The 13,116-nt window shown below is 60.5% G+C and overlaps 1 protein-coding gene and 1 long non-coding RNA gene across 2 annotated transcripts; both read left to right on the top strand.

Moving 5' to 3' along the window:
• The first annotated feature begins 594 nt into the window (after window positions 1-594).
• LOC147584461 (uncharacterized) lies at window positions 595-1,617 on the top strand. Its single transcript, XR_015255471.1, has 2 exons — window positions 595-868; window positions 1,421-1,617. It is a non-coding gene; the product is annotated as an uncharacterized LOC147584461 (long non-coding RNA).
• Window positions 1,618-5,978: 4,361 nt separating this feature from the next.
• On the top strand, window positions 5,979-12,615 carry PITX1 (paired like homeodomain 1). Its single transcript, XM_086703676.1, has 3 exons — window positions 5,979-6,478; window positions 8,815-9,047; window positions 11,073-12,615. The coding sequence occupies exons 1-3, from the start codon at window positions 6,313-6,315 to the stop codon at window positions 11,613-11,615; spliced, it is 942 nt and encodes a 313-aa protein (XP_086559802.1). The 5' UTR covers window positions 5,979-6,312; the 3' UTR covers window positions 11,616-12,615.
• Window positions 12,616-13,116: the final 501 nt, after the last annotated feature.

The raw sequence follows: 13,116 nt of genomic DNA on the forward strand, positions 1-13,116 counted from the left end.
GGGTGTGCAGGCGAGGAGCTGAACAAGTGGCCGCAGAACTGTCTGTGCTCCGTAGGGTTGGTCTACTCTTTGCTCATCAGCCCAGCCCCCGGAGGAGGAGAAGTGGGGAGGGGTGGGGGGTGGGGGGTATCCTCCAAGCAGGGCAGGGGTCAGCGTTTGCCCCTCCCCAGAAACTCTGGGGTCTGTCCTCAAACCTCCTTGGCTGCCAAAATCTGCGCTGCGGACATTCCCTGCCAAAATGCAAGACCAGCTTCCTCCCGAAGGCTGAGCAGAAAGGGGAAAGGTCGAATCTTAAAACTGGCGTCAGGCAGGACGGGGGGAAACTCCGACCAGGGCCCGTCTAAGCCGAGGTCGGGCTGGACCCCTCGTGTGCCAGGTGGGAAAGAGCGCAGAGGCCAGGCCGGTACCCTCAGCGGCTTCGTCCGCATGCGGCCAGGTCCCCCTTCCGCGCTAGCAGTCCCGGGGCGCGCTCCCCGGCCTCGGACCCCGGCGGCGAGCCGCGCGGACCCCTGCCTGCGACCCGAGGGAGGCCCGGACCCCTAGCCGGCAGGACTGCGCGCCGCCCCTCCCTGTTGGTCCAGGCGAGCGCCTCGCTTCCCCTCCCCCCTTCCCGCCTCCCCGGCCCGTGTCCCCGCCTTCCCCGCGGGCGACGGGCGGCGGCGGCGGCGGTGGCGGGAGGAGCGGGCCGAGCGGAGGCAGCCCCGACCTTGCGCGCTGCGATGTAGCGAACCAGCGAGGACCGAAGCTGCGCGCACAGCCGGAGACACAGCTGGAACCGGGGCCCCAGCCGAAGTCGAAACCTCAGTCAGAGTCCGTGGCGAGCGAGCCCGGAGCCGACGAGCCGAGTACGAAGCGCAACCCGCGTGGGGTAAGAGTCACTGGGCTAGGAGCGCTGGGTCTCCGCGGTGTTGGGGCGCAGGGAGGCGGTGGCGGATTCCGCACTGTTTGCTCCAGACGTTTGTGAGGTCCAGCCGGTGGCGCGCAACTGAGCGCATCCCGGGAAAGGCCAGGCGCCATCGAGGCAGCACGAGGAGCTCGTTCCTGCGCCCAGCGCGCAGTCCCAGCTGCCGTCGCCAGGCGCTACCTTGCCTACCCGGTGAGCCCACCCCACGCTTCGGCCCCGGGCACCCCAAGAGGGCAGCAGCCCCGGGGACGCGAGTCCCAGCCCTGCGAAGGGCATAGCTTTCCACGCCCTTCGCAACCTCTCGTGGCGGCGCAGGTCGCTGGGGAACTCCAGGACACTGGGCAGCCGAAAGGGCCGCCCGCCGTCCCGGCTGCGCCACGGAATGGGGGCCCCAGAACGAGCGAAAGCGCGGGCCCCTCTGCACGCCCGGGGACTGCAGCCGCAGCTTCGTGTCAAGAGGGTATTTTTTCTAAACAATACCGCTTCATTCGTTCATTCGTTGGTTCCTTCGGGCAGCTATGCCGCAGAAAAGCAAAAGACATCGGCCGGAGCCCCGGCTCTCTTCGCCGAGGACCCCGACGTCTCGCCGCCCGTGCTCGGAGGCGCCCCCAGCCCACGGCGGCCTGCCCTCGCCCGCACGGGTCGGGCTTTTCCTTACCCAGAGAGGAACCCCAAATGCTCTTCGCAAAATCCAATAAAGACATTCCCGCGGCTTCTCCGGGGTTTGATTGTTGACGCAGGCTTCCCGGGCACACAGCCGCTTCTCTAGAACCGGGTCTCGGAATTCTGAAATTGACCAGCCTCCCAAATCTGAGCCGTTTCCGCGGTAGTAAAGCGATGGCCCCGAGGCCTGGATCGCAGAAAAGGGAACCCGAGGCTGGAATCCTGGTTCCAAGGTTTCCTGATTTAGGAATTCCCTGAATCTAAAAATATTTGAGCCCACTTTACTGAGAAACTAAGGCTTGGGAGTCCCGTTGGCACCCCAGGGGCCTCTGACAGCGATCGGGGCTAGAGCAAGGCCAGGTTGCTGTCCACTTGGCCAAAGACACGGGTCTAGAGCAGCAGGGGCAACACGGGAGGGGGCTTGCTGGCTCCCTCCCCTTTCTTCAGCTCTGCTCGGAAAAGGAAAAGACGTGGACGGGGGCATGGAGACCTGGCTGCCAGGACTCAAGAAGGTAGAGGCAGAATTTGTTGCTCTTCCAGCCAGGCTCAGAGTGTGCTTTTCTCAGAAAAGCCGCTCCTGGGAAGCTGTGGTAACAGCATAAGCTGACCCTAGGCTCCCCCAGTTGTGTGACCAGTCTCTGCCACTTGCCCAGCCTTCTCTTCTCCTCCGCTCAGCTATTCTCAGGAAGCAGAGAACGACCAGTGAGCGGACTCGGGTGAGCCATGAGGCCAGCCCTGCCAGCTGCTGACAAAGTTCCGAGTTGCATGCTCCCTGAGGCACCCCACTCGGCCGTCCTGCCTGAGTACATCCCAGGTCTCCCACCAGGACAGGCTGGGGAACCCCAAATAACAGGAAGGCTGAGGCTGGGGTCCTTGGAAGCCTAAAGAATCTGGTGAGATGGTTCCCAGCCCCTACCTGAGCACCCCTTTCCCCCCTCACCCAGTAATTGCTTATATTCAAAGAAGCAAGAGCTTTTATTGGGGGGGGGGGATAAAACAGACAGAAGGAGGTAGGTGGTCCCAGATGCACTTCCAAAACTGGGTTTTCTAGTTTGAACTTCTCCACGGCCTAAGAGGCTTAGGGTTGGAATGTCCCAGAGAGTCATGGATGGCCTCGAGGGCAAGCCACGGCACATTCCTTCCCTTTTCCTAAAATCCCTTGATTCTGGTGCAGAGATTAGGGGAGCGTACCCCCATATAAGTGCGTGGAAGGATGCCCCCCATGAGGACCCTCCAACCACTCTTCCCAAATAAAACTGCTAACCCGTTCTTGGGCACAGAATCTGTTTTGAGTGAGCCCGGCCTTAGGAAAGGTCCCTATGGTGACTACTTCAAACCCTACAACAGGCCAGACGCCTCCACTCAACCCAGCCAGGACTCTAAGCCTCCAAATTTCCTGAAAGTCACAGAATCATTGCTAGCTCCGCATGGCCCAAAGGGATGGGGAATAGGACACCTGGTTCCAGCCCCAGTAAGCCCCTTCCCTCCTCTCCTCGCGTCCCCATCGTCAAGTGAGCTGCAAGTTGAAGCGGCAAGTAGGGATTGCCCAGTCCGTGTCAGACATGGAAACTGGGGCACAGTGCAGGTGGAGCCTTGCTCAAGGTCACACAGCAAAGCTGGGAGAACATTGAACCCCTGCTCTTACTCCCGCAAGGGAGCTGCCTGCTGTCCCGTGTATGTGATATTTCTGTGAGTGTGAAGAAAGACCCTTCCCTGCCGGGGATAGTGGCCAGTAGAGGGTGAGGCTGGGGAAGAAGAAAGTGCCCAGGTCCCTTCTCCAGCCAACACCCTATCCGGCCAGCATCCTCATCGTCTCCTCTCATTCAGCCATTCCCTGGGCCCAGCAGAACAGACTCCCCCGGGCAGTCCCTACTAGTCACAGTCTCTCTCTGGGGCCCAGGGCCTCTGGGGATTTGGGGCTTCACCTGCAATAGTCTGAAGGCCTTTCCATCCACATAGCAGGCATCAAGATTTCCAAATCACTGGACCAATGTGACTGTCCAAAACACTGCCGGAGGCTTGGGTCCAGAGGAGCACACAGCAGGTGCTCAATAACTACATTAAATGCAATAGTGAGGGATCCAAGCCCCTCAGACTGAACAGCTAGAGCTAGAGTCACAAAACAGTCCCCATCTATGAAAATCCTGACTCTTTACACTCCGTGGATAGTGAAAAGCGGTGGCCCTCAGCCTCTGAACACCTACAAGCAGAACATTTATTCCAGGTCCCCACCCAGAAGAACACTATGCTTCCCACATCGGCGGGCTGAGAACAAACCTCCTGTCCCCTACCAGCCCGATCTGGTGCCGAGCATTGTTCTGGGACCCAGAGCCTGGCTGTGTGTGCACGATGTGCAGGGAGCATGTGTGCATGTGTGTGAACAGCACACACCTAGGTGGGTATGCACTACATGTGTGTATGTGCCTGCTCCAGTGTCCTGTCTGTACCCAGGCAGGCTGGGTCGCAAAAAGAGGTACCTGCTGCTGCAGGAGACTCAGCCAAGAAATACGGTAAAAGTTGAGGCTGAGGGCAAATGTTGGACAACCATACTTCCCACGTCCCCCTCCTGCCACCCTCCCCCCACCCACACACACCCAAGATTATTTTCATCCTGGGGAGCTCAACTTCGAGAAACTCCCCTTTGGGAGGAAAGGGCAAGAGTCGCTGAGCCTCCCCAACTCAAACCCGTGGGATACATCCTCCCTCTGGCCTCAGCCCCAGCCCCTGCTCCTATAATCACAGGCACCCAGTGAGGCTGTGCCAGATCCCAAGGAGCTGTGCTTTCTCCCAGCTCCCAGAGCTGGGGGCCTGGGGCTGACACTCAGGGAGTGAGAGGCAGGCCTGTTTCCACCCTGTAGCCACCGCATCCCTGCAGTCCTCACCAAAGAACTCAGCCTGAGGCTGTGGGTCTCCTGATGAGGAGCCAGGGTGAGGGATGGAAGGCAGTGCCTGCAGAACATCCCAGATCCTCAGCCTGCACCATCCCAAGCAGAGACTCCCAGGAGAGATGGGGAGTGCACCAGGCCCTGGGGTGAGGTGCTGGGTCTGGAGTGTAGGGCAGTGCTTCTCCCCCAGGTTGCCGTCCTGCCCAGCGCTGCTCCCATCTGGGAGTTGGTCCGCAGGTGAGGAGCAGAGGGCAGCATGGGGTCCAGCTCTGGCCAGAGGAACAGGTCAGGGTCGCACCCTACCACCCCATCTGCCGTCTATTTGCTCAAGACTCTGCAGTCTCAGAGCCGGCTAACAATCGCTGAGCAAAATCCTTCAACAAACTTCACTGAAGTAGGAGGGGATCATTCTGAAGGGTAGGAGGGGAACTTCTTTGCCTGCACCCATGGAGGCCCCAGTGGCGCTGCAGCTTAGCTACCACCGTACCAGGGAGAGGCTTGAAGGCGGAAGGCTTCCGGGACTGCTGGCCCAGGGTTGGGAAACGGCAGGCACCTGGCCTGGGCCAGGTGTCTGCAGCTCTGGGAAGCCAATGCAGAGGCCGCAGATCGCTGCAAACCTGCCCTGAAGGGGGCAGAAGCCAACCCCCTGGCTGCCAAGGCTTGGGCCTGGCTGATTTGGCCGGACTGGTGCAAAACAAGGGGAGAGGGCCCCACAGGAGAGGCTATGGGGCCTGGCGGGGCTCTTGGGGTCTCCTGCTGCACTCGCCAGAGGCCTGGAGCCAACAGAAACGTTTCGTCTGATTAGAAGCCATCGGTTCTATCCCAATCCCGGAAAATTGACTGTGGTGCAGAGGGGGAGGCCTGAGAAGCAGCCTTGGAGGACAGGGTCCAAGCTAATTAGGAGGCAGCATCCGGGGGCCCATTAGAACGCAGGCTGCTGTCACTCAGCCGGGCTCAGGTCCCGGGAGAAGAGGCCGAGGAAGGAGGGGCCGGCGGCCCCTAGACGAGGACGCCTCTGGGAGCTGCCGGAACGGGCCCCGGGCTCTGCCCCCGCCCTGGCGCTGGTTCGGAGGCGCCCGCTCGGTGCGATCCTGCTCCGAGAACATTCTCTCATCCTGGGCTGTTCTCGCCAGGGGCTGGGGACTTCGAGGCGGCCCAGACAGGAGTCGATTCTGAACAAAACAAGTCATTTGGGGCTTGAGGTGGGCACGAGCCGCGCGGGACTTGGAGGCCAGATGCGTTTCTTTTGTGCGGCCGAGGGAGAAGTCGGTGCGTCAACGGAGAAGGAGGGAGCGGCGCGGCGAGGCCGCGGGGGGGAGGGGGCGGGGAGGCGGCGGGAAGGTGGCTGTGGAGGGGGAGGGCACGGGCGAGGGAGGGCGGGCGGCTCGGGGCTGGATTCCGCCCGCGCTCCCTCGCTTGCTGGCTCCCTCCCTCCCCAGCCCCCTCCCACCCAGGCCCACCCCACCCACCACCCCTGGCGCAGGGACTGCTGGAACCTGGCGGTGCGCACTGTCGCTTTAAGACAGCCTCTGCCGGCGCCGTCCGGAGCCTTAGAAACCGGCCCCGGATCGGGAGCCGGAGCCGGGGCCGGGCGGGCGGCTGAGGCCCGAGCGGCGGGAGCGCAGCGCGGAGCGCGAAGCCGGGTATCCGGTCGCGAGAAACCGCTGCCGCTGCCGCCCGCCTGGCCCCGCAGCCCCGGGCAGTCCATGGGGCGGGCGCGGCGTCGTTGCGGGCGTGTGCAGCCCTGGGGGGCAGCCGCTTAGGCGCTGTGCTCTTGTCCCCGCAGGTCGCAGCCAGGGCGGCCGGGCGCGTCCAGCCCCGGCCCCGGCCCCTGGAGCGCCCGCCGCGGTCCCCGCCTCCATGGACGCCTTCAAGGGGGGCATGAGCCTGGAGCGGCTGCCGGAGGGACTCCGGCCGCCGCCGCCGCCGCACGACATGGGGCCTGCCTTCCACCTGGCGCGCGCCGCCGACCCCCGCGAGCCGCTCGAGAACTCTGCCAGCGAGTCGTCCGACACGGAGCTGCCAGGTAAGCGCTGCTCCCCGCGAGGCGCGCACGGAGCCGAGCCGGGCGCACGGAGCGGGGAGCAGGGCCTGGCCCCCGCGCCGCGCCGTCAGTCTCCCTCTACGCTCCAGGGGCGTCACGACCATTTCTTTTCCCGTTCTCGATCGGGGGGGGGGGGGGTGTACGCGGAAATTTACACGCTTTATAAATCGAAATTCAGTGCTTTACTTCCACCCGGTCCCCACGCGCCAAGAGACCGGCAGATGCTCGAACCTACAACGGGAGGGAAGGTCGGACTGACAGCCCCTCTGGATCCGCAGCAAACAGAACGGGGAAAAAATTCGGTTTGCGCAACTGGGTGCCCAAGGGCCTCTCAGACCGCAGGAGAGGAGTCCCTCGAGACTGGAATGGGGCGGCGGGCGACAGAAAGTGCCCAGAGAGACAGAGATGGGACAGACACCCCGACAGGCAGTGGGCGACGATCAAGAGGGAGAAATCGAAGAGAAGGGGTGGCGGGAAAAGTCAGAAAAACACACTGGGAGGCGGGGGGAGGACAACTTCAAGTAAATAGAAGACACAGGACAGCGAGGGCGAGCGGGCCGAGGGGCTCGGCCCGGCTCGGAGTAGGACCCCCTAATCGAGGGAGACGGGCCCCACGTGGGCCGCGGGACGCGGCAGCCGCCAGGCCGCCCAGCCAGGGCCCCGACTCGGCTCGGGCAAGTCTCCCTCCGCGCTGCCTTTTTGTCCGAGCTCAAGCTTTTTACCCCCCCGGGCTGGCCGCGAGCTGGGCCGGCGGGTGGGCGGTGCGGGCAGTGGCGCGACTAATCCTCGGCCGGTCCCGGCCTCCAGGGTCTCCTTTTGGCTCCCGGGCTCGGCGTCCTAACTCGGCGCTGCCGCAGAGCTCTCTGCTTCCCGGGCCGTGGGCGCCTCTGCTGTGTTCGTTTCTTAATCCACCGCTGAGTGTTTCTCTACACGTTTTTAATCTCTATTTATTTCTGTTTTGCATCCCTAAGTGACTTTCTCTGAGAGGTTCTGTTTGCTTGACTTAAAAACAATCAACGCTGGATTGTACTTTTGTTTTCAAAAGTTTTAAGCGTGGCGTTTGGTTGGTTTTTACTTTTAAGATCCAGAGAAATATAAAGTTATAGATTGCTTTTTAAAACCAAATCTTTGTGGATATATTTAACATTTTAACTGTATTTTTCATTATAGAAAGAATCACTACACTAGGCATATTTCTCTGGAATTTAAAATAGCTACGTGCAACATTATTCTTGGGGAGATTTTTAAAAGTCAATCCAAAATGGCGCGTTTCTACAGGATTTTTTCAAAATCCATTTGCAGTGGTGTTACTTTGGTAATTTCAGTTACCTAACTATAGTGTTGTATTTTCCTGGGATTTAAAAATTATCTCTAGAAGGGGATTATTGGGAAGGGTTTAAAAAATCTATCTACAACAGTACAGTAAGTTGGTGGTGGTGGGTTTTTTTTAATCTCAAAGAAATAAATGCCTGTGTCTGCCTGGAGTTTATACACATGCAGCACTGTATTTAGTTAAGGGTGTGTTTGCACGGAGGTATTTGTCTTCTTAATTTGCATTTGCCCTGTGTCCCTATCTGCCTATTTTTAAGAGTTTGTGACCCTTTCTATGGTGTTAGGCACAGAATTGAGTTTATCTGGGCTTCTGTGTTTTGTTTTCATTTTTTTGTTGTTTGTTTGTTTCACTGTGTCTATGATTGAATGTATATTGTGTAGCTTGAAAGAGAGAGAGGCTAGAGCCCCAGGTCACCTAGACAGAGTCTGTCGGTCTGGGCTGCTGCCTGAGGGATTTTCTGGGCCTTGGGACTTGAGGCCTGGAGCTAAGGCCGAGAACACAGCTGTGTTGTGCCTGCCCAGTGTGGCTCCCACACAGCCCTGGGGAGAAGAAAGTGCAGGGGCTGCAGGCCACAGCCTGGTTCGTGCTCCATGGACCCACTAGCTTTGGGCTAGAAAGATGTGATCCTAGTTCAGGAAAGTAGAGACCCCCAGATTTAGACGCCCAAGAGCCCTCAAATTGTCATACATTTGCGGGTGACATAAGCAGTAAGGCTTGAGCCTGAGCCCAGCCGCAAGAGCAGGCCCAGCCCGGCAGGAACCTAGGCCTGTGCCTCTCATTCCCGGGCTCTTCTCTGGGGCACGGCTGAGCAAAGGTGACTACCGACGATCAGGCGCCCAGCGGGCTCTTTCCAATAGGGACAATCCTAGGGCCCCTGGCGGGAGGGAGGGCCGCCAGCGCTGATGGCAGGCGCTTCGGTGGAGCCGGGACGGGGTGCAAAAGGGCAGAAGCCCAAGGTGACCGGGGCCTGTCCTGCCCGATTCAGAGAAGGAGCGCAGCGGGGAAGTCAAGGGGCCGGAGGACAGCGGTGCAGGAGGCGCAGGCTGCGGTGGTGCGGAAGACCCGGCCAAGAAAAAGAAGCAGCGGCGGCAGCGCACACACTTCACAAGCCAGCAGTTGCAAGAGCTGGAGGCCACGTTCCAGAGGAACCGCTACCCCGACATGAGCATGCGGGAGGAGATCGCTGTGTGGACCAACCTCACCGAGCCTCGCGTGAGGGTGAGCGCAGGGTGCGCGTCTGAGGGGACCCGCGAGAAGGGCTGCTGGCTACCTCTGCCACCGTCCTAAGTCCTCGAAAAGCTTTAAACCTGCGCTCAGACTTTGTCTCTTTGGCACCACTCAGACCTGCTCCCTCCCTCCACCGGAGAGGATTCCACTTTAGGCCCCGCTGCTGCTAAGCCCGTTGGTGATTAGTGACCCTGGCTGCTGCCCGCCTCGAGTCCTACCTGACGCTCGGGCTCTCCTGCAGCCTCACCCCAAGATCCGTGGCCCCAAGGGACATTCCCCTGCCCTGCAGGGCCGAGGGCCCAGGGCCCTCTGGGATGTTACTACCCTACACTGCGCAGAGGGTTCCCCGCTGATGAGGACCTCCGGAGCTGCTGGCGCCTTCCCCTGAAAACGAAAGGGAAAGGCAGATCTTGCCTGGCAACCTGGGAGAGGCCTGAAGGGTACCTATGCTTGGGGGTCTCAACACTTCCTGGGGCGGTGATCCCAACCACAGCCTGCTTCTCCTGAATCTCAGTATAGTCCCCACCTGACTCCTCTCCAGTCATTCAGCCAGTGCTGAGCTCGACCCTTTCCCTCATGCCCTTTCCTGTAGGGCTGGGGTCAGGTGAAGGAGGAGCAGCTCTGGTGCCAGAGTGACCCTCAGGCTGGGTCCCTTTGGAGATGTAAGATCTCTGAGCCATGACCACATGATGTCTGCACACTCCCTGTCCTCACCCTTTGGTTCCCAGTAAAAGGAAGAGATTTGATGTTCTCTTGCCAGAGCAGCAAGAGAATCATTTCTTCTGTGGGTGTGCAAATATTTAATCAGATATTGTGAGCAAGTCCCAAGCCAGCCCAGAGTGCTACCTGGCCTACTGACTCCCTCCTATAACCCAAGCTCTCACCCCTCCCATCAGGCTAGCCAGCCCGGTGGGACGCGAGTGAAGACAGCACTCAGTAATCCTGAACTCACTAATCCTGCCTGGGTTTATGGTGGCAGGAGTGGTGTGGGGGTGGAATCAGGCAATGTCAGTGTGGGGGATTGGAAAAGGCTGAGATGCAGGGGACCCACAGCCTAGCTCAGGAAACTCAGCCCAGGGCTGGAGGAGGGCTGAGGAGGGTAGAGGTCATACAGTGAGAGGATAGGTGAGGATGGGCAAGGACCAAGAGTTGGGAAAGAAGAGGTTCTTACTAAATTGTGGGAGAAAGTGGAGGGGAGATTAGAGAGAAACTAGTGAGAAGTGAACGGAAATTAAATATTTGCAGAGAAACATATTTGGCATATATTTAGGCAGCAGGAGAGAAACATTTAAGGGAGGGCAAAAGGATCAAACATCTGAGGAAAATAAAGAATTGACTATTTAAGAAACAGTAATGGTCAGATATTTGGAAAGACGGGGAAGAAACTTAAATATTTGAGGAAGAATCAAAAGGATCAAAAATGAGGGATAACGGAGAAAATGGACTGGGGGGGGGGATAGTTCAGATAGCGGGGTGGACCAAATGAAAATAAACGTTTGGAGGAGAAATGGGCATATCAAACATTCCCGATAAAGATGGAAACATTATTTGAGGAGTGAAAAATAGAATGAAGAATGAAGGGAGTCGGGAGATCTTATATTTCCAGGAAGAGAAATACCTTTTGTATTCGAGGGAGAAGAAAAAGAATGGAATATTTAGGAGACAGACCGGGACCCGTTTGGAGGAGAAGGCCGGAGATGGACTGGTTGAGAGAGGAAGAAAGCAAACGAATATTTGCTAAAACAAAAGAGGATCGCTCTGGATTAGGAAGAGAAAATAGATTTAACTCGGGGGGAGAGGATCTAGATCAGAAAAGGGGAAAGAGGAATGTTTTCTGGGGACAGGAAAGGAACCATTAAGGAGAGGCTGCAGGGGCGGAAATATCGGAGAAAAGGGACGAAATTCGGAGAGAAGGAACCCGGCGGAGGGCTGGGTGGGGGGGCGGTGGAGGGAGTGGAGGTGGAGGGGACTTCCCGCGCTCGGCAGCCCTGACCCTTCTCTTGCCCCCTCCCCCAGGTCTGGTTCAAGAACCGGCGAGCCAAGTGGCGGAAGCGCGAGCGTAACCAGCAGCTGGACCTGTGTAAGGGCGGCTACGTGCCGCAGTTCAGCGGCCTGGTGCAGCCCTACGAGGACGTGTACGCCGCCGGCTACTCCTACAACAACTGGGCCGCCAAGAGCCTGGCGCCAGCGCCGCTCTCCACCAAGAGCTTCACTTTCTTCAACTCCATGAGCCCGCTGTCGTCGCAGTCCATGTTCTCGGCGCCCAGCTCCATCTCCTCCATGACCATGCCGTCGAGCATGGGCCCGGGCGCCGTGCCCGGCATGCCCAACTCGGGCCTCAACAACATCAACAACCTCACCGGCTCCTCGCTTAACTCGGCCATGTCACCGGGCGCCTGCCCGTACGGCACGCCCGCCTCGCCCTACAGCGTCTACCGGGACACGTGCAACTCGAGCCTGGCCAGCCTGCGGCTCAAATCCAAGCAGCACTCGTCGTTCGGCTACGGCGGGCTGCAGGGCCCGGCCTCGGGCCTCAATGCGTGCCAGTACAACAGCTGACCGCCCCCGCCAGGCCCCGCGGGCCCGCGGCCGGCACGGCGCCGGGGCGGGGGCGGCGCGGAGGACCTCGCCACGCCGCGGCCCCCGCGCCCGCGCAGCCCCCTCCTCCCCACCTCCCCACCTCCGGGCTGGTTGTGTGTTTGCTTTTCTGGACCCCACTCTGCCCTCCCAAACGAGACGAAACAAAACAAAAAGACGTCGGAGAAAAGTGCTGCGAAAAAAAACGGATGAGTTGCAATTTCCCTCGGGATGGCGCGGGTGGTGTGTGTTGGCTCCCTCGGGCCCCGGCGGGCCGTTGCGCGGAGGGGACTCGGCGCGGGAGGCGGGCGGTCCGGAGAGGACGCCCTCGTAGCCCGCGTTCCCGCCGCGCTGGACCCGGAATGAGTGGCCGCGCCTGCGGACTGGACGTGCGGAGCCCGGGCAGGCTGGCCCCGGCCCCGTACGAACCGAGGTGCCCCCTCCAAGCTGGCCCCGGCCGAGCGTACCTTAGCTCGATTCGGATCCGAGTTGGAGCGGCCGTTGGGTCGGGGATGACGGTGCCCAGCCTGGGATCGGGGACTCGCTGTGGAGCCGCACGCGGCCGCGGCGCGCCCGGAAGAGCCGTCGGCCGCCCAGAGCCCCGGAGTCCTCTTTTAAGGCTAAGGAGACGCAGCTGGCGGTGCGGACGTGGCAGGAGAACGGGGTGGGCTCGTCTCCGAGCACCCAGCCTCCGAGCTTCGCCGCAGGCCCAGGTCCTCCGCTCCGCTCCCGGGCTAGGAGGTGGCCCCCTTGGCCCGGCGAAGAGCCCCCTCCTCACCGCCCGCCGTGCAAGAGTCGAGCCGGGAGAGCTCGGGGCGCGGCCAGGGTCCCCGCGCCGCGCCCACTTTGCACACCCGCTCTCCGGCCCGCGCCCCTGTTTACAGCGTCCCTGTGTATGTCGGACTGACTGTATAGAATTATAAATCTGTCTATATCGACTTGTCCATGTACGTCTATTAAAACCATAGTACAAGCGTGCTAACCACTGCCGAGCCCCGACTGCTTCATTCCACTGGGGAGGGAGGCGGGTTAGAAAGGGAACGCCGCCACCGCGGGTCCTGAGGGTTAAAGAGAGGAGCCTAGGCAGCCGCCCTTCAGTGGAGAGGGAGGTGCCCTCTCTTCCCACCGCAATTCCCGACCTGCTCTGCCCGGCTCCCGAGAGGGCGCCATTTGGCGCTCCGGGCTCCGAGTCCGCGCCCAGCAGGCGCTCACCCGCTGGGCCGCTCAGCCTCAGCGCTGTGCTCAGCCGTCCTAGCCAGCACCCCAACTTCCCCGGCTGCCGGGCTCTGCAGGCTCTTCCCAAGCTATGTCTGCGGGGACCCCCGAAGCCCTCAGGGTGCTCCGTGGCCCTTGTTCACCGGGGGAGTTGGGGTGAGGGCCACTGAGAGCCCCCTTGGTCCGGGAGTTGCCTTTCCTCCTGTGGGCCCAGTACTCCCACCTTGGAGCCCTGCCCTAACTGCTCCAGGCGGACTGAGGGTGCAGG

Source organism: Puma concolor, chromosome A1, assembly GCF_028749965.1.
Source record: "Puma concolor isolate L17-30 chromosome A1, mPumCon1.1.hap2, whole genome shotgun sequence".
Taxonomy (NCBI): Eukaryota; Metazoa; Chordata; class Mammalia; order Carnivora; family Felidae; genus Puma; species Puma concolor.